Source organism: Mustela nigripes, chromosome 3 (genome assembly GCF_022355385.1).
Source record: "Mustela nigripes isolate SB6536 chromosome 3, MUSNIG.SB6536, whole genome shotgun sequence".
Taxonomy (NCBI): domain Eukaryota; kingdom Metazoa; phylum Chordata; class Mammalia; order Carnivora; family Mustelidae; genus Mustela; species Mustela nigripes.
Genome location: NC_081559.1, coordinates 162,222,079 through 162,243,044, shown reverse-complemented (window position 1 = coordinate 162,243,044; position 20,966 = coordinate 162,222,079). Strand labels below are relative to the sequence as shown.

At 42.8% G+C, this 20,966-nt stretch overlaps 1 protein-coding gene across 4 annotated transcripts in view; it reads right to left on the bottom strand.

Annotated features, from left to right (window-relative positions):
• Positions 1-20,966, bottom strand: part of GRHL2 (grainyhead like transcription factor 2) — a 160,773-nt gene that overhangs the window by 42,171 nt on the left and 97,636 nt on the right. For all 4 annotated transcript variants that reach the window (XM_059394943.1, XM_059394940.1, XM_059394941.1 and 1 more), the window contains exon 8: positions 18,395-18,489. In XM_059394943.1, the coding sequence (XP_059250926.1) occupies positions 18,395-18,489 (95 nt within the window). The remainder of the gene's footprint in view (positions 1-18,394; positions 18,490-20,966) is intronic.

The following is a 20,966-nucleotide window of genomic DNA, read 5'->3' as shown; positions in this document are numbered from 1 at the left end:
TTTATAAAGAACTCCTCAAACTCAACACACACAAATCAGATAATCACGTCAAAAAATGGGCAGAAGACATGAACAGACACTTCTCCAAAGACATACAAATGCCTAACAGAGGCACGAAAAAATATTCATCATCATTAGCCTCAGGGAGATTCAAATCAAAACCACATTGAGATTCCACCTTACACCAGTTAGAATGGCCAAAATTAACAAGACAGTAAACAACAAGTGTTGGAGAGGATGTGGAGAAAGGGGAACCCTCTTACACCGTTGGTGGGAATGCAAGTTGGTGCAGCCACTTCAGAAAACAGTGTGGAGATTCCTTAAGAAATTAAAAATAGGCTACCATACGACCCTGCAATTGCACTACTGGGTATTTACCCCAAAGATACAGATGTAGTGAAAAGAAAGGCCATATGTACCCCAATGTTCATAGCAGCAATGGCCACAGTCGCCAAACTGTGGAAAGAGCCAGGATGACCTTCAATGATGAATGCATAAAGAAAGGATGAATACCCAACTTTTGTATCAACATGGATGGGACTGGAGGAGATTATGCTAAGTGAAATAAGCCAAGCAGAGAGTCAATTATCATTTGGTTTCACTTACTTATAAAGCATAAGCAATTACACGGAGGACACTGTGAGATAGAGAGAAGTGAGTTGGGGGAAATCGGAGGGGGAGACAAACCATGAGAGACTATGGACTCTGAGAAACAAACTGAGGGTTTGGGAGGAGAGGGAGGGTGGAGGGCTGGGTGAGCCTGGTGGTGGGTATTATGGAGGGCACGTATTGCAGGGTGCACTGGGTGTGGTGCCTAAACAATGAATGCTGGAACACTGAAAAGAAATAAAATAAAATAAAATGGAAAAAAAAGAATTAAAAAAAAAAAAAAAAAAAGAAGTGGTCTCTTGGAACACCCAAGCATTTTTTTTTTCATTTTTACCACATTTATTATTTTTGTTTAACATTTAACTTTAAAGCACACATTCTTAAATTGTACAGTTATGTATTCTAAAAACCGTTTCATCGATGCATTATATGACCTGGGTTTTATTTGGTCCCACTGAAATTTTCATTCACTTTCAAACCCTTGATCTTGTGTGTCACAGCAATATCAAAAAGAACAGCCCTGGAAAAGCAAAGACCCACTGGCATGAACTACATTTTAAAATCCTTTCAAATCTTTGATTTTACTACCAGGACTGATCTAACTGATGTAACTCATTTCAAGCTCTACTGCCTGTAGGCTTTTGGTAATTTATACAAGCAGATGTCTCATTTTTAGTGCTATAACTTATATAAAGATCATTTTTAATTTTGTTTTTGAACTCTTACTTGATAATGAGGGAACCTCAGTATAAAACACCACATCAATAATAAGGCTAAGATGAAAGGTCTTAGTGACACGCTAGTTAACACAGACTCTCTTTTCCAGCCATCATCTAAAAACAAGTGCCTGGAGATGATTTAACACTGGATAAATTCATTTCATTCATTCAGTGTTTCTATTCATTTGCTTATTCATTCATCCTATAAACATCAATACAAGCCCATCGGGGGTCAAACACATTACACACAGGGGACAGAAAAAAGCCAGACCCCTGCCTCACATAGTGGGCAGTCCAAGAGGAAGACAGATGAGTAACCCAGTTATAAGCACCACAGGGTGGTCAAGGCTCTCCACAGAGAGCTGTGTACAGAAGCAGTGAGGACACAGAACACAGCTGGAAGGCACGTATGAACCTGGAAGGCCTGTATGTGTGAAACAAAACCCTCGCAGACACTGGGATGAGACAGTGGACTCCACGAACGCTTGTGAATTATTTAGGAATGATAGGAAAAAACCAATGACTAAAAATGCAGACGTCAAGTTACTCAGGGTAGCTGAGTGATGGAGAGCACTAAGAACGAGTATGTCATGCCTGTTTCTCCTCCGGAACTTTCAGGGTAAAAGCAGACAGAGAATGCTCTCTGCTGCCTAGCTACAGAGAACTTTCATGCACAAGACAAGTATTTTTAAACACCTAATGTGTTCCTGAGATTGTGCTCAGTATCAGCTCGGATGCACTAGTTACGGTCCTGTAATCACAGACATCAAATCTACATGGGGAGAGAGAGGCAATATGACGGTGTTCTAAAGATTACAGTAACTTCATCAAATGCTGATCTATCTCACAGTCAAACAAACAAATAAAAGCGACTTTCCTGGGAACACTTGACTTCTTTTACTGTTACTGTTATTACTGACAATGGGGTTATCTTGGCCAGAATGTATGAAATGCAACTTTGTGTCAGCAAATCAGTGATTACTTCGGGGAGCTATGCAGTTGTCCATATCTTTGACCCTGTATTTCATAGAGAAATCTTCCTGTAGTGACTGTAATCCATGCAGACTGTTTTTTTTCCCCACTCCCTCAAAGCACCTGCCTAGCACCACAGAACCTGGAGGAGAACAGTGCAGACATATCTCTTAAGGTATCAGGATTCAGAGTCAGGTCAGTGAATTATCCATGCATCACGCACAGTGGACCACACTCAGACAGGCAGGATGCAATATTAACTGGGGCCTTTGTCAGCTCCAATCACAACTAAGAGAGCTGGGCTGATGGAATGCATATACTTACAAGGGCCACTTGAGTAGGACAGATCTACTGGTAACGAACTACGAGAAATGGGGCTAACTCTTGCAGGAGCTGGAACAGTCAGCCACCCAGTAGCAAGGATCTTTAGAGGTCAAATGAGCTACAACACGCTAGATCCTACCTGGACACACTTAAATCAGGGTCTTTTAATAGAGGAAGATTCTTAGTAAAAGGTCCAGTGGGCTCTCTGACTGATGGCATCCTGATTCTACAAAATGTAAGCAACATAAGAATCCTCCCTCGCTGCTACATTAGGTTGGCAGTTTCCAGAATTATCCTAACTGGCAGGGATTTTATAAAACGGTTGGCACTGCTCTCCTCTGGCCTGGCTGCCTGAACCAAGAGCGAAGCAGAGTTTCAGTGCCCGATGGTATCAATCAGAGTCTCGCTGTGCTGCACTCAAAACCTAAATGGTTGAACTTTAACTGCAGTTGGGGGGTAGAGGGGTCGGGAAGCTATGGAAGGGCATTAACTAAGCCTTGGCTTGAGAACTGATAAGCATTTATTTGTTTCATCTTGTAAACCCAACCATGTCCTAGTTCCATGCGCAGCAGGCAAATGTGAAAGCCAATTTCTTGGAAGTTTATCTACAAAGCACTGTTTGCAAATGTGTGTTATAGAAACTTAGGAAAAAGGTATGCTTTCCCCCACCAAATGCTCACCCAAATGTCAAGCACAGAAAATTTTTAACTCCAGCAGGAGCCCTGATTATGTAGAGAGCATATAAATGCCATGAACAATTGGGTCTGTCACCCAATAATTATGAATGTTACATATGTTCATATCATGTTTTCAAACTCTGTTATTAATTTTCCTATAATTATGACAGTACATAATTTATTCCTTAGAAAAATACTCATTAAATCAGGTGTATCTAGGCAGATAATAAATAGTATTTAAATTTTGTCATTGGTTCAGAAATTGATTCAGATAGTTTCTAAGTACACCAAGACCTTTCCAGAAACAGAGGCAGTCTCATGACAACTGATATTTCTTAATAAAATCTTTTTTTACATATGAACTGCAATTTCCATTTTGTAGTTCTTACATAAGACAAGTGACTTTGTCCAGGTTATAATAACTCTCAGTTGTGTACTATGCATGTAGTAAGATTTATTAAAATAAATACAGATCAGTGGGCTTTAACTTGATTATTAACTCCTAAGATTTTTCCCCAGAGCTTGCCTTTAACATAAACGGGTCTATCTTTGATATACAAAACGATTTGGGATTTTAAAAAATCACAATGTCCCTGACTTGATGGAAAACATTTATTTTTTTCCTCTTTAAACAACTGTATTTTGCATTTTCAAGTACCTTCTGATTAAAGACAAAGAAAGCTACATTTTTCCTTATTTTGAGACTCTAAAGAGCTCTTTTCCGAGAAACTGCACATGCATTAACCTCCAAATTACAGCGACATAAGCCTACACCCAGAAATCAGCATTTTCAGCCTAAAACACAAACAATATATAAATATATAAGTGTGCTCTTGCCAATTTCCCCACTCTGTTTTCCTCTTGGTTCTTAAAATTATTAAAGACCATATGGATGGCTTTCTTAAATACCAGCATTTTTATTCCATTTTATATGACGGTATTTTGGTGCAGATGCGATGTCAAATTGAGACAGAAAGACAGCCTAAAAGTAGACAATATGAACATGTGAAATCTCAGCCTTGGGAATTCATTCATAGCCTTCGTGCATTAATTATCAAATATTTATCAAGTATCTTCTGTTTGTGCCTGGCATTACACTACATGGTGGGACACAAGAATGATGAGACAGACTCCCTACCCTCAAAGAGCTTGCCGTTCTGCTGAGGAACTAAGAAGCTCTTAGATTTACTGACACCTCCATTTATAGAGCACTTTTAGGCAATGATTTAAAACCTGACGATATATTCCTTTATTTTCTCCTACAGATACTCTGGATATAGCTGTATATACATATATACACATTGGGTTTACTCACATCGTCTATCATAGTCTTCCGTATTTTGTTAGCCCTCAACATTTTCCATTTCGAGAACATGGCGAGCCTGTTCCCAGGCGAGAGTCTTGGCTATTTGTTGGGCCCGCTATCTCCAACACTGTCCCCACAGATTGCCGCACACATTGCCAGCTCCTTCTTCTCATTCAGATGCCTAGTCCAATGCCAACTTTTCAGAAATATTGGCTTTGACCCCCCCATCTAGAGTTGTCTTCCTCCTCCTCTTCCCACCTCAGCCCATGACCAGAAGCAAACTCTGTCACACTGCTCTTCTCCATTTTCTTCAAAGTACTTCACAGTGTTTGGATATATCTTATTGTTTATCTGCTTGGTGCTTAATTACCTGTCTGCTCTATGAGGCTGTGAGCTCCTAAGAGGACGTCCTTATCTGCCTCAAGGTCACTCTATTCCCAGTGCCAGTCCCATGATAGATACTCAACAAATAGTTGTCCAATGAATGAAGAGAGAATTAACTTCCTAAAAAGACACAGTTCCCTCTTTATCCATGCTCTCACCTTCATAAGGCAAATCTTCTAGGAGCCAGAACTGCCTTGAGTAGCTAAAGTCGTCAAAACAGCACAGCAGGGTTGGCTGCTCTGACCAGATTTATCCTCAAAATTTGTTTGTATATCAACACATGTAAATTGAGCACCAACTGTATATTCAGTGTGAATATATCTATGCATGTCCATGTGTATGTGCCGTGGAGGATACTATTTACAGAAGCTCCGGGAGGCAGAAGTGATGTACAGTATGGCCCTATCCCTCAAGGGAGAGGAGGGACATAATGGTTTTCGCTACTGTGGAATGTGTATCATTAGATACTAAACTGACAATCCCGGACCATACATGCTGTGAGATTTGATGAAAAACTGAGAAAGCAGCAAGTCAGCCCGAGAAGTTTTGATGCAGGGGTCTTGAGCTAGAAGAGACGTGGATGCTGACTCTGAAAAGAGTGAAAAGACCAGCCTAATGGGAGAGGAGGATCTGTGTTGAAGAGGTTAAGAAGGAGCCCGAAGGAAGGGGTTGGTGAGGGAAGTGGCCAACCAAGATATTCATCATTGTAATCAAGTAATGAACACCTGAGGAGGCCAAGGGGGCATTATCAGGATAGAACTCTGGCTACAGTATCCAACATCCAAGTTAGAAAGAGGACAAGAAGAGCGACGCTGAGCAAAGGCCCACCAGGTTCAGAAGTGAAGAGGATTCACACCCCTCTAAGAGGCCAGCCTGACAGAGAGAAAGGTAGGAAGCCAGATTGCTGAGGGAGACGGGACTTGAAGACAGAGAGAAGGCATCTCAGCTGGGAAGTCTGATAGAGGAAGGAGGGAGGACCAGGAACAGGGTACCAGAAAGCAGGGGCAAACCCAGGTGTTCTTTCAAGATGGAGGAGGTGTTCACATGGGAGGAGAGCGGGAACGGAAGAGGCTGCCGAAGGGGAGTGTGGGACTTAGAGCCCTGGAGCAAGGATCAAGTAGGAGGACTCAAAAGTGAAGTTCTGTACGAAAAAAGACAGAACTTTCTCTGAAACTGGAAGCCAAGTGAGAGGAAAGCACAGCAAAAACAAACAAAAAACCTAGAAACTCAAAATTAGGTAGTTGGTGCAGATTCCAGCAGGGGGCCCTTGGACTAATTATTTGACCTTTCAGACTAAATTTTTTTTTTTAAGATTTTATTTATTTATTTGACAGACAGAGATCACAAGTAGGCAGAGAGGCAGGCAGAGGCGGGGCAGGGGGAGGTGGGGTGGAGCAGGCTCCCTGCTGAGCAGAGAGCTCGATGTGGGGCTCAATCCCAGGACCCTGGAATCATGACCTGAGCCAAAGGCAGAGGTTTTAACCCACTGAGCCACCCAGGCACCCCTCGGACTCATTTTTAAACAGGTACAACAACCATCACCTTGGTAGTTCGACACTTAAAATGTTTTAAGATGATGTTTTAAGAGATGATGTTTTAAAATGTAAAGTGCTACGAAAATCTAAGGGAGCTCATGGTCATTACCATGGCGTCCACCTTCACCGGTATCTGCTCTTCCAACTGCTCCCACCCTCCGACCCTGGCCCTTCCTCACCCCCAAGGCACAGCCACAAGGCCCCACCCATTTTGTCTCCCCAACTGCTCCTGCAAGGCTGCTTCTTTGTGGGTCCCCAGATCCGCAGTGTAAGACCCCCTTCCTCTCTGGGTTCTCTCCCAAGGCACTCTGTGATACTATTGCCAAATGAGGCGAAGGCAGGTTAGTTATGACTCGCATTAATTTGAGCAAAAAGATATTTAATTGAGGTGAACTGATTTGAAAATCTATCTCTGCACCACACTTTTAGAGGGCTGAGTCATAGGCTCTGACAGGGAGGGGGAAAGCGAGAAATCTCTCCGGCAGAACCTTTACTGCTCTTCAGATCACAGGACTCTGCCATTCTGCTCTGTCACCTGGACATAGCTTGTGAAACAGCACCTCAGGAAAAGGACAAGTTTGGACCTTGCCCAACAGTGGGTTGGGCTGTTTCATAAATACTGGGCTCCGGCTCACAAGAAGAATGGAAGCATAGACTGAGTCACTCACTCAACTTGCTGATCATTTGTTGCTATTTTGATCCTTTCTGGTTCATGTTTAATACTCAAAACTTGTAATGAGTTTGTAATACTATAGCACAGAAGAATTAAACTGTAAAAACGCCCCTCCACCCTGCATAGCTCCCTCCACAATCAACAACCAAGGATTCTTTTTTTATTTTTTTAAAGATTTTATTTATTTATTTGACAGAGAGAGAGATCACAAGTAGGCAGAGAGGCAGGCAGAGAGAGGGGGTGGGAAACGGGTTCCCCACGGAGCAGAGAGCCCGATTTGGAACTCGATCCCAGGACCCTGAGATCGTGACCTGAGCCAAAGGCAGAGGTTTAACCCAATGAGCCACCCAGGTGCCCCCAACAAGCAAGGATCTTGAGGATCCTTCACAATTTCTTGTGTATCCTTCTAGAAACATGCTATGTAATACCTATCATTATTCTTTTTTATACAAATGGTACCACAGTAAACATGCAGTTCTGCATCTCACTTTACTAAATACATTTTGAAGAGAGTTTTTTTCTTTTTTAAAAGAGCCATGAGGGGCATGTCTCATGGCTTCTGAGTGGCTCAGTCAGTTAAGCGGCTGCCTTCAGCTCAGGTCATGATCCAGGGTCCTGGGATCGAGCCCCAAGTTGGGCTCCCTGCTCGGGAAAGAGTGCCTCCTACACTGCCTACTTGTGTGCTCTCTCTCCCTGTCAAATAAATAAATAAAATATTCAAAAAAATTTTAAAAATTAAAAAAAAAAAAAGAGCCAGGGAATATGGAATAATGATTTCTCTAACACTGAGCTGTTCCAGTCTGTTTATCTTATAACACAACACATGTCTTTCAACATGCATTTCATACACAGGTGCATATATATAAATTATTGGCAGTATACAGGCCATGTCACTGACCTGTGACTTTTGTTCCTCACTATTTTAACTAAAACTGCTTGCTTCAAGGTCAGCCTTCTCTATAGCAAATTTATAAGGAGGGGTTCTCAAATTTGTTAGAATATGGATTATATTTTATATATGGTCTTGTTAAAATATGGGTTATAGGGCCCTATCACCACAGTTTCCTGTTTAGTAGGTCTGAGGTAAAGAAAGAAAGAGCCAAGTATTTGCATTTCTAACTCCTTCCCCAGATGACGCATGAGAACCAGGCTCTCAGAAACCACTGCCTACAGCACTGACTTCACTGGCACTTCTTCCTTCTCTCTCCACCTCCCCACCCCTTCCTTCCTCCGCACTCTTTCTACTGACCATGCCTTCCTTGCCTGGTCCCTCTTCCATAGCCGCTCAATGGGATGAGTCTAAAGTCCCATCCTTGATCCTCTCTTGCCAACAGCCCAATTCTCTGTATGTCAATCTCCTCCTTTCTCTTAACTTTCATTCTCCCCTCTTTACAAACAACTCTGACCTTCTCTCCTGTGCTCCACAATCCCCTTCCCTTCCAGGGCTTCCCACTCTGCATCTCCCGGCCTCCTGTTTGGCCACCTGGCCTGCTCTTCTTTCCAACTTCTCCATGCTTGAATTACAGCTGACCTTAAGACACAGCTCATAAGCCAAATTCTCCCCCATGTTTACCTTGATCCTATGGAAAGGAGATCTCTAAGTGCTGGAGTATTTAGAAGTGAAGAGTGAGTGTGTGTGTGTGTGTGTGTGTGTGTGTGCATGTGCACGTGTGCATGTGTGTGTAAAAGAAAAGATAAAGGAAATCTGGCAGATTATTGACAATGAGTCAATCTCAGTGAAGGGTGTATGGCATCAAGTGTATTATTTTTTCAACTTTTCATTTTTGACTTTTTAAAGTAAGAAGTTGGGAACATCTTAAAATAAAAAACAGAGTTTCTTCCCTTTCCAGAACTTTCCTGGCACATTAACTCTATTTTCAGTAGAGTCTTTGTCACTCCTCCCCTCATGTTACATTACTTACAGCTGTGTCTTACATTTACAGCTGTGTCTTACATTTGAGGCTGTGTCTTACTTCTCAACCTGGCCAGTATGTTCTCTGAGAGCAGACACTGTGCCTGGCTTAGCGGTCCACGAATGTCCGTTGCCTGGACTAGCACACGACATGCAGCAGGCAAGCTGCTTCGAAGGAATGACGGCCCCTTTGTCAGAGATAATGCAGAATATACTACTGCGAGGTCCTCCCATACAAAAAGGCAGTATTGAAAGAGCACATGCTTTAGACAGTCAAGATGGTAGTTCTGCCTCTGCCTTGCATTTGCTGTGCAACTGTAGTTAAGCTAGCTAACCTCTCTGGGCTTCAAATTCTTCATTATTTAAATGAAAAATGATATCCACTTAAAATACGAATACTGCATGATGCATACAAAGCAGCTGGCAGAATAACCACTGAACATTAACTACAGTGCACATGTGTGCGCGCGCGCGCGCACACACACACACACACACACACACACACAAAGTCAGCCTATGAAGTCCAAATCTGAAACTTACTTCCTTGAGCACATACAACAGTTCATGCATGGAAGTTACAGAGCCCTAACCAGAATTCAGTCCAGAAACCAAGACTACGCCACATCCTAACAAAAGATCAGGCTCTTTCGATCTTCGGTGAGATCCCTTCCCCAGATTATTCCTTCTATATGGGAATTAACTCCAGCTTTATAGCTTCTGCCATCCATTACCTTATAAAACTGGAACAAAGGCATGGCTTTGTTTAAGTTCAATACCAAAGACTCCAGCAAATGTTTACCTTTCCCTTCTAAAACTTCCTTCACCCACACCACGCCCCAGCAAACACATAAAAAGGCCATTTGCCCTGCTTCGCAGTGTGTATCTTGACCTTGCAAGATACCTCCCAGGAGCCTCCCCCAAACCTTGCTTTACTTTCGAGACCACGAAAAATGCCTTATAATATTCTCTAATCTTCCATTAGACGACTTGCTTAAAATTGGGTCCTAGTTAGACAAAAAACTGGGATGTAACTTTTTCTTAATCAGTCTATCTATCAAACTGATTTCATCCCAGACTGTCTTATAAGTAGAAAGAGAGCTCCCAGACTGCTGGTAGGGGGTTAGGGACACGAACTAGGTCACGAACCGATAGGACATCAGGAGTATGGTCTTCTCTGCCCACTCCTTTGGTTTCTTTTTTCATCCTGAAAATCAGTATTTACATATCTTGTCTTCTCATTGGTGTCCAGCACTGGAATTTGGCAGAAAGAGAACAAAGTCCCCCTGGACTCAGAAACATCCCCCTGGAAAGCAAGATTTGTCAAGACTATTAAGACTGTAATTTTCTAAATGCCGTGAGGTGGTCCAATAAAAACGGATTAAATATTTTACACTAAATGAAAGTATTAGAAGGGAGACAGAAGGAAGGAGGGAGAGATACAATAGAATTGGGACCATTTAATGGAGTCCTATGATCTGGTGAATTTCAAGCCAATCTTTCAATTAGCATAACCTTATTTTCCACAAAAAGAGACTGAACAATTTGCAATGTACAAGATGGTTAGAACACTTACAATTTCTCCAACTTGCTACTTTCACATAGGCTGTGATCAAAGCACTGGTGTTTCTACCAGGCTGTCTTTCAAGCTACTAAAATTGAGATGATGAATACAGAAAGGCTGTTGTCCCCACCCATTAGCAGCCAATGGAACAAAGAACTAGGCTTCACTTGCTGACCACTAGTTGTAGCCTGAGAAGACAGAAAAGAAAGGGTTGACCCATCCGGAGAGAAAAGGAAGAACTCTGGGCTTCATATGGACAAGGTCACCCTACACGACAGCCCTATTTATGTTTCACAATATGAAGGAATGTGTGACACAGGCCACATCAAATGTCCTTAAGTCCAGGGCAGCTGCAGGGCCATGCTGGGACTTTAAAGGGACTTTATTTTCTTCTTTAAGGATGGATTTACAAATACAGGAGGTAGCTTTTTACTCCCAACCTCCACTTGGATTTTCTGGCTCACTCAGCTGACTCATCTCACAGCACATCCATATTTCCATCACTCAGACTGGCTCTCAGTTCTCATGTGATATCCCTTTGGGAAGAGCAAAATCAGACACAAAAGCAATAAATAAAAGGCACGAAAATTAAGAGAACTAGGGTCCAGAACAAATATCAACATGCATCCCCTTACCTTGAATTTCCTCGTAATTTCAAAAGTTACACGGAAATCCCTTCCGTAATTCCAGTTCATTTAAAGCATCCAAAGGGACCCAAAGTTAGAGGAATATATCTCTAAAATGAATATTGCTTACATGTAAATATTTGCTACGAGTTTATAGAAATGTGGGCTTTCGCTTACTGGGTTTCTTACATTGCAGACATAAAGCTAATAGCCAATGTGTGCCTTCTGCAACCTTTATTTTCTCTAATAATAATTACCATTCTTGCTTTGAATTTTTTTATGTTGTGCTTCCTGCATGGTATTGCGAAAAAAAGAAAAGAATAATCTTCATGGTTCACGATAGGGTCATAACACATAACAAAAGATAAAGCGTAAAAGAAAAGCGTACAAAAATAATGTAAATGAGTATGAAACTGAAATTCAGGACACCGGAGAAAGGAGCTACAGAGTAGTGAGGAACATGGAGTAGTACCTTACAAAGCATGAACTGATCTTTAATTAATACAAAGTGAGGTAGTAATTATGCAAATGAGATCACTAATGTTAGGTTAATACACACCCACCCACACACAGTTGAACAGTCCTCAGTGCCATAGTCATTCCACGTATGGTATCAATAATGTACACCAGGGCAACCAAGGACAGGGAAAAACCTGTGTGCTAGAAGTACTGGACCAGTGAGACCATCTTCACTGGTCGGCAGTAAAGAAAAGAAACAGAGAGTGACAAAAGCAGGGTGACTTGATTGAGCTACTTTGCTCAGGGAGACGGGGCTAATCCTTTGTTTTCTTTTTTTATGGACCTGTACTCCATAAGTTTCTTTGAGAAGGAAAATCATAGTATGCTTTGGTCTTAAAAAAAAAAAAAAAATGCAGATTTCTCTCTCTTGGGATGATTAAGAGCATGGACTGTGGACTCTGAGGGACATATTTTTTTTTTTAAAGTCCACCTTGTCCACATGCCTAATCTTGCAATGCCTGCTATGTAGAAAGTCAGTATTTAGTGGAATCAGAACTTGAGGTAACAGGAAAATGATCCCTGATGTCTCATAGCCTCTCTGCTCCCCACCCCACCCAGACCAAGTCTCAACCCTGCCCTCCAACCAACTTTGTTAACATGGATAAAAACATATGCCTTATCTGTGTCCTTGACCTTTTCTAAAACTGCAACAAACTCCTGTCTAAGAGTTCCTCCCTGAACCCGTAAAGGCAGGGAGGACATTCACTGCTGATACAGCAGAGCAGAAGGCTAGACTAGCCAATCGCCCAAAAGCAGCTCAGCGTAGAGAGGGGAGGGAGGCATGGGGCAGGCAGACGTCGCTCTGGAGGGTAATCACTGCTTTTGCGAAGAGAGGTGACAGGCAGCAAAGAGGAACCCAGGAGAGACAGAATTTTGTATTATTACATTATTATAGATTCTTTTAAAAATCAGAAACGGGAGATAGGGTAGTAGTGGGTGCATCTGACTGCTTGATTATTTAGCATTGCCGGCCATCCCAAGGGAGGAAGAACATTTTTATTGGATCATGATCATTCCAAAGGCTTGGATGCAGAGGGATTAAAAGAGGCTTCATGGGAAGAAGCTTCCTTCACCTTAGTTTACAAACCCTAAGAAGGGTAAAGAGAGAAATGGGGGAGGAGGGAGCTGCTACGGTGTTCCAGAGGAAAGACACAAAAAGGAAACTTGTTCCTCAAAGCACTAAGTAGCATCTTAATGCTCAAGTAATTGTCTGTGGTCACATGAGAGAGGCCTTTGTGGCACATCGAGTTTGGTTTAATCTTGAAATCACGGTGAAAAGAGAAAATGGCACAGGACAAAAATAAGGGGCCCAGTTTCAAGAGTCTCCTTAGAAACCTGGGAGAAAGGGAAGTCTGTAATTAGGGTTTGTACACTCCTGCTCTGAGGGTGATGTCATCGCCCAGAGAAGGGCAGTGTTCCGTGCCAGGAATCTGAGCTCACCACTCTTCCATAATTCAATAGGGTCTTGCATGGGAATTCCTCATCCTGGAGATTAGTGAGCAACAAATCTACTTTGTAGATATCAATGTTTGGCTAAGGGGAAAAAAAATGAATTGAAATGACCTTGTAAACGGGAGTCCCGTGAAAGAATGTATGCAGCACTGTGATCTTCCCATTAGAATCACATGGACTGAACCTTAATACTCTGTCAGCCCTTCCTCATTCCCCTTTCTGCTACCTGCCCTCGAGGAAACCGAAGCTCAGGAAGAGAAAGTTCCAAAGCCACTCTTCCAGGGCCACGACAGGTCCCCGACTGCCTGAACTGCATTTCAGGGCAGTTCTGTATCACCCTTTCCTCCCTTCCCTATCCATTCCCAGTCTGTGACAGTGCGGACACGGAGACCCTCACCCACCCAGGTATCAACTGAGTCGTTCCCCAGGACCCAGGGACACCAGTTCAGGTTACATGAGCTTCCAGACCGCACAGACCCTGAGGGGAAAACAATGTCCGGTTGAAGACTATCTCTGCTGCTTGTGTCACTGCGCAGAGGGACACTGTGGCACAACCAGCAAAACCGGTTCTGAGTATAAGAACACTGATTGTTCTGCCAGAACCAGGCTGCGATGGAGACTGAGAACCTGGACTTAATTCTCGGGCTTCATTTTAACTAACAGTATTAACACCTTCCCTAGCCCAACTTTTGCCCATAGATAAATTACACAATTAGAATTTCACAACCTTTCCTTTCTTCTATTCATGCTAAAGGAGAGTAGAAATAAAATGTAAGGTGGCAACAAAGGAAAGAAGTAGGAACCATGCCTTAGAAAAAGCCATAAACCTTTATCATCAGGTCTTAATTATACATGTGTGTTAAGACTACCAAATACCAGACTGTTTTATTTAAATGAATGTTCCAAAACTTAAATCTCCAAATAAAAGCTATCCTTTAACATAGCTACTACCATAGGAAAACATATGGTTTTCTCAGATGCTGCTGTGACTCAAAGTACATTTCTAGTGTTTCTTCTGACACTACTGTCATTAAAGCCGGTCTTGTGTGAGAGAAATCTCATTTTTATCCATGGAGTGGTGTTATCCAACTTGTTGATATGTATTTATACTTGTACCCAAGTGATTTCTGATGTTTTCCTTTTAAACATCTTCAAAGATCAAGATTTACCACCATCAGGGAGCCTGGGTGGCTCAGTTGGTTAAGTGACTGCCTTCGGCTCAGGTCATGATCCTGGAATCCCAGGATCGAGTCCCGCATCCAGCTCCCTGCTCAACAGGGAGTCTGCTTCTCCTGCTGACCTTTCTCCAATCATGCTCTCTCTCTCTCTCATTCTCTCTCTCTCTCTCTCAAAAAAAATAAATAAAATCCTAAAAGAAAGAGCAGAAGAAAAAAATATTTACCTCCACCGCGGGCATTCAACAGGCCACAGCAACTCTCTCAACAGTGCCAACTCTGGCCTGCTGCCAAAAGCCTGGCCTGAGGAACCAGAGAATGCTGGAGGGGCTCCTGGCCCACTCCTCTCTGACATACCGTATCACCCTCCATTGGGTCACTACTTTCCCCAACTCTGACAACCAGTGAAGATGTAAACTGCACATTCAGTTTTCAAGGGGGTGTGGTTGAGGCATTAAAAACTCAGATGTCCTTGAGGCCCAGGTAAGGAAAGCTCCAGAATGGGAAAAACTAAAAAAAAGTATTAAAAAGAACAGCTACTACCTCACAAGAGCCACTCGGTAGCCTTGCAAACACTTGGGCTCATGGATGCCAGCATCTTTCATTATCCATAAGAATCTGAAAGTCTAGATAAAAAACCCTAATCCCCTGATTATTGGGCAAAAAATTTTAAAATTGAAATATAAACATAAATACATGATACACACACATGCACGCACACATGCATTCTTTGGGCCACGTGAAAGCTGTAGGTCATAACTTTGTGTTCTCTGGCCATGTAAACCAAAATAACATGGGACACTGAATGGAGCCCCAGCCTCAAAGCCCACAGAAGATTTCTCTGTGGATGTTACAAATAGGAACTTGAAGAGAAATATAACAGCTCCTGAGAAGTCCATGTTATGAAAATCACAACTCTTCTGTGGGAGGGAAGCTTTTACCTCTTGCTTTGTTGAAACTGTTTCCTCAACAACCACACAACTTTGGTTTTTGCAATCTGCTTATTTTATTATTTTTTTTAAAAGATTTATTTATTTATTTATTTAACAGAGAGAGAGATGACAAGCAAGCAGAGAGGCAGGCAGAGAGAGAGAGAGGAGGAAGCAGGCTCCCGGCTGAGCAGAGAGCCGGATGTGGGCCTCGATCCCAAGACCCTGAGATCATGATCTGAGCCGAAGGCGCCCACTGAGCCACCCAGGAGCCCCGCAATCTGCTTATTTTAAAAACAATAATATTTTATGTTATTTTTTTAAAAAAATTATTCACTCATTTTGAGAGAGAGAGAGAGAGAGTGTGTGTGCGTGTGTGTGTGTGTGCGCGCGCGCGCGCGCACACATGCGTGCTAGCAGGGGGAGGGGCAGATGAAAAGAATCTCAAGAAGACGCCCCAACCAAGCATAAAGCCTGCCATGGGGCTCAATCTCACAACCCTGAGATCATGACCTAAGCAGAAATCAAGAGTCGGTCACTTACCCAACTGGGCCACCGTGGTACCTCAGAATCAATAATATTTTAAAGAAATACCTTAGGGTCTACAGGTTGAACAAAAAAAAATTCTTGCCTCCTTAATGAAGTGAATTTGACTTTTAAATGTTTTGTTTTTCTTTTTAAAAAAGTCCTTCCAGTAGTCTGGGGGAAATTATTATTTTTTTATTACTTATTGATAAACCCAGACTGCATACAACTGCAACAACCAAGTAAAGGTCGCTAAAAATATATATTAAGCAAACAAATTTTGCCCCAATAAGCAATATAAAGTATTCCCCACTGCCGTTTGTCAAAGTCTATATGGGCTTAAACTTGTCAGCCTGGAACAACACATGGGCACAACTACACATAAGGAAAGAAGACAAGTGAGCTTCTATCTGTGGGAAATAAGCACTATTGCCTAAACTGGGGTTTTTGTTTGTTTGTTTTAAGATTTTACTTATTTATTTGACAGACAGAGATCATAAAGTAGGCAGACAGGCAGTCAGAGAGAGAAGGAGGAAGCAGGATCCCCGCTGAGCAGAGAGCCTGATGCGGGTCTCGATCCCAGGACCTGGGATCATGACCCAAGCCGAAGGCAGAGGCTTAACCCACTGAGCCACCCAGGCGCCCCATTGTCTGAACTGGTTTAAAAGAAAGGTCTGTTCAACCCCAGCGTGACTACCTTGCGGGTTCACCACACTATGGGCTTCCATCATTTCAGCTGTCCCTTCTGGCGAGGCATTTTCTGTGAAAGGCCTCCATGGACACATTCGCTCCCAGGCACTCATTGTCACAGACAACCTGATGATCCAAACTGGGGCTCTGACGGCAGCTCTCCTTTATGGCCTGCTTTACAGTGACAAGACACTTCCAACGACAGGAGCCCACCTGAGCCCTGTGCTCCCCGCAGTGCGGTGGGCCTGTGTCTGGCCCCTCACGCGGCTGGAGGGTTACTGGATGCCCTGTCCTTCCTCCCCACGCACCAGATCTTCACCCATCGTAACCTCAGCACAATGTATGGTGCAGCCAAGACAACTGATCAGTGTTGTACTTGTATGTGGGAGGGAACTGAAGCCCAGGGAGGTCAGATGGTTAACTAAGGACTCCAGCCCCCGCCCCACGGTGCCATGGCCCAGACAGCCTTTCGTTATCTAGCCCAGTCATCTAGCCTCTGACAGAGTGGGGGCATGAAAAGGGAGCACAAGGTTTGCCCAAGGAACCGTAAATGGAGGCGGAGTGCAGAGACCAACTTCCCCTACAGTTCTGTGTGGGATCTGACCTCCTAACCATTTCAAGGCCTGCTTCCTTCCTTGCACGCACTGATCCACTGGAACATTCTCTAGGCTGTTCTGGCACTCTATTGCCACTTACCCATTTGGGTCACCTTTCTTGGGCCTAAAGCCAATTTTGCTCACATTGTTTCATACCTGAGTGAAATGAGACACTGCGCAATTCTTCTTCTTCCATAACTCGTGCCCACAAACTCCCATCCACTTTCCTTTCTCACCCAGCCTTACCCCTGCTGGCAGACAATGAAGCATTGAAGGGAACTGTTTATATTGACCTTTTCATTAGTTTGAAGACAGAGTCTGCTAACACCCTCCTTCATGGTACATAACTGAGGCAGAAAATAAGCTTAGGTTTCTGGAACCTTCTCTTAAGTGAAAAACAAAGATCAAAGGTCAGAAGCTCAAGAACACAGAGGACGGAGTATACGGAGAAAGTCAGTAGCTTTCATAAAATCAGAGAGAGACGTGTCTGGAAAGCAAATCCGAGTATCAGCAAGTCTTACTTTTTTTACCCAAATCAGTGTGGTAGTGGACATCTGTCCTCAGCGTACAACTAGCCAGAGATTTTACCACCACCCTTTCTAACCATACTGGCACCAGAGAAAAATGGGAAAAGCTAAAGCAGTCAGCATGGAAGACTTGGTTCAAGGTCATGGTGGTAGCTATACTGCAGGGAGTGCAGATCAGAGGCCTTTCTGTACCTCTCCGTCAACCACGGTATGCCTGGAGGGACTCATGGGGCCAGAGGCCTGCCCAATCACTTACTTATGGAGACCACAGTTCTGAACACTTTTCCTGCCTCTGGAGAAGGCAGCAGTCAGGGCTGTTTGGGGAAACCTGCAATGTAGTTGAAAAAGGTCTTCTGGCCCAGCCTTGCCACCCCACATGCTAAAATGAAGCATGGGGAGCTCAAGGATTTGGGAGGGACATGCAGCTTGGCCCGTCTTGTAGGAGGCCATAGCGAAACACACACACTCCCGTTTCTCCCTTACCCCCGAAAGGCAATTTAACTGCACAAAACTGAATGGGCGTAACTTCAAGAGAAAGCTAAGAGGCTCAGTTCCTTTTTTGCTGGCTTGAGTTAACAGGTCTTCCCCTCCTTACAGAGACTTTTGTGAAAGAAACATCTGCAGGGAACGGTGGCCTTATGCAAAAGGCACGAGAAATGAATCAATACTGTCTTCCCACTCACCTTCGCCTCTTCGTTCACGTCCCAGGTGAAGGAAACCGCATTATACGCAATCTCCTCGATGTTTCCAATCGTATTAAAGCTCTCCTTGTAATCAGCTGTAACATGAAAAAAGGAAAAGGCTTTAAGAAAGTAAGGGTGACTCGGTGACATGGACTGAACTGTCATTTGCCAATGGGGAGACTCTGCCGACTCTCGCAGCGACTCTTGGCAACAGTTCAGGATTTGTGCTTGCTGACATTCTTTTACTAATAGTTACCCTGTACGAATGTCCCTCTATTAGGAAGGAAATCTAGCTGAAGCAATGTTCCTAAGAAGATCTATTGGTTTCATTTTTTTTACGAGGTTTATGAAATTATTAATTTTTTCCCCTCCTGAATCTTATGCCACCTACCCAACTCCCTCACCTGTTCACTTTCCCAGGGCTTAATTTTGCAGCCAGTGCCAGAGTATTCCACAGGGATTGCTCTGCAGAACAGAATAAGCTGTTTATCAGCCGGGCAGTGTCAGCAGGACTACCGGGAAGAAATTCCGGGAGAGCGCAGGCAAACCAGTTATTACTTCCTCTGAGACTTAGGCAGATAAGAGCTGAGTTCATCACACTCAGCTCACTATCACCAAGTGTCCACTCAAAGGCCTCCCTTCTTTTGTGTCTTTGTTTATGTAATACTTATGTATTCATTTGTATCTCCACTCCCTTCTCCCACAAACACAACAGCTGTCGATGTGTTTGTTATATATTCTTAGGAAATGTTGGGTTGATTTGCCTGTGTGCATAGCTTTTATTTTCAGCAACTGTGTTGTGAAATGGCTAGAGTGGCAGATTTAGCCATGATTTGGGATATATTTATCCTTATAAGGTACCTGTTGTTTGTCAGTAATTCAAATTTAATTTTTATTTTTTATTTATATTTTTATATATAATTTATTTTTTATTTTTATTTATATTTTGTCTGGGAACTCTAGCTATGAACTTCTTCAGATCTAATCACATTGCTGGTGCTTGCTTAGTTCTAACACCAGCTGCAAAGAATTCCATGGTAACCACTGGCCACTAGTTCCTTACCCCCTCTCTGTAGATACGGACCCTTCGGTGGTCTCCAGCTTTCTGGTACAGACTACACTGCCTTACTTTTTATGGTCTCCACTGTCACTGCCTTACCTGGCATTAAGGTCTGGATATGATATTTCAGAGTTTTAATCCTCACTACATCTGGAGTGTTTTAGCTTATGCTTACCATCTGGATTTCCCCCCGACTTTTGGCCCACCTGGATTCTGTACTGCATGAACATCAGCCATGTCCTGCCTGGCTGGCATCATGGTACACAGACCATCTGCTTTCCTTTGAGGTCCAGTTCATTCACAATGTGGTCCCCTAATCAGAAACGTTCTTTCTCTCAAAGCTCCCATCGTTATTCTTCTAAAATGCAACTCAGATGATGTGCTTTTTGTAATTTTTTTTTATGAGACTAAAACTTACACCATGACCTCTCACATTCTTCATAATCAGGCCTGGACACGTCTCTGTGCCCTTCACACTCCAGCCCCACAGTGGGGGCCAGAGGAAGACTCAATTCTAATGATCCTTGGAGGTCTTTTTGTTTCTAAAATCTTTCTGAATGCTTTTCTTGCTGAGTTAGGACAGGAGCCAGATATTCTGACTGACTTCCAGGATGTATACAGTGGTCATTGTCTACAAAATCTGACATAGTTCTGGCCCAATGGTCATTTCTTCGAGCTGTGTCCTTCTAGGCTGCTGTGTCACTCCAGGGCAAGTGGCTTCTTGAGGCTTGAAGAAGTTATGTTAATGCTGGGCCATTCTGAAGTCTGCCTTCCTCAAGTCTGCCTTCCTGATCTGATCATTTTAATCCATTTCCTCCTTGTTTATTATAAAATCTAAGTTCATGGGATCCTTTATCAAGATTTTAACTACTTTCTTTTAGTAATACACCTCACTGTGCTTGTATGAATTAGGTTGAGAGAAGCAGTACTCCTATCTGCTTTTTCTATCCATGATATAAATAATAATAAAACAAGTCCATAATAATAACAGATCCATATTAACCCATAATAAAATAAAGTCAGGTTGATTTGGATTTCTTATTCTCAGGACCTGGAGTGATGGCTAATCCCAGAAAAACCCACTTAATGTGCTCTCCAGAATGGCCCTCCAGAGCCATTCCCAGGAATGAGTTGTACCAATGAGATTCTATCAGAATTCTATTTGTCCTTTTTCTCACCAATTTTTTTTGGCCAATCCAATGGGTACAAAGTGATATCCTATTGATGTAATATTTGCATTTCCTCTTTCACTTGTTAGTTCAAGCATCTCTTCACATCCAAGATAGCTAACCAGGTGTCTGAAACTGCCTGTTCATGGCTTCTGTCCACGTTTCTACTGGTTCACCCAGGGAAACTTTAAAGCAAAATTATTTATCTTTACACTTTAAATAAAGCATACACATTATAATACAAAAGCTTGTGGGTTCGCCATAGTTAGACAATCTACTCATCCACAAACAAGCACTAAAAACACACCCATGAATAGACTTCATGTCTTTCCTACCTCAGTCT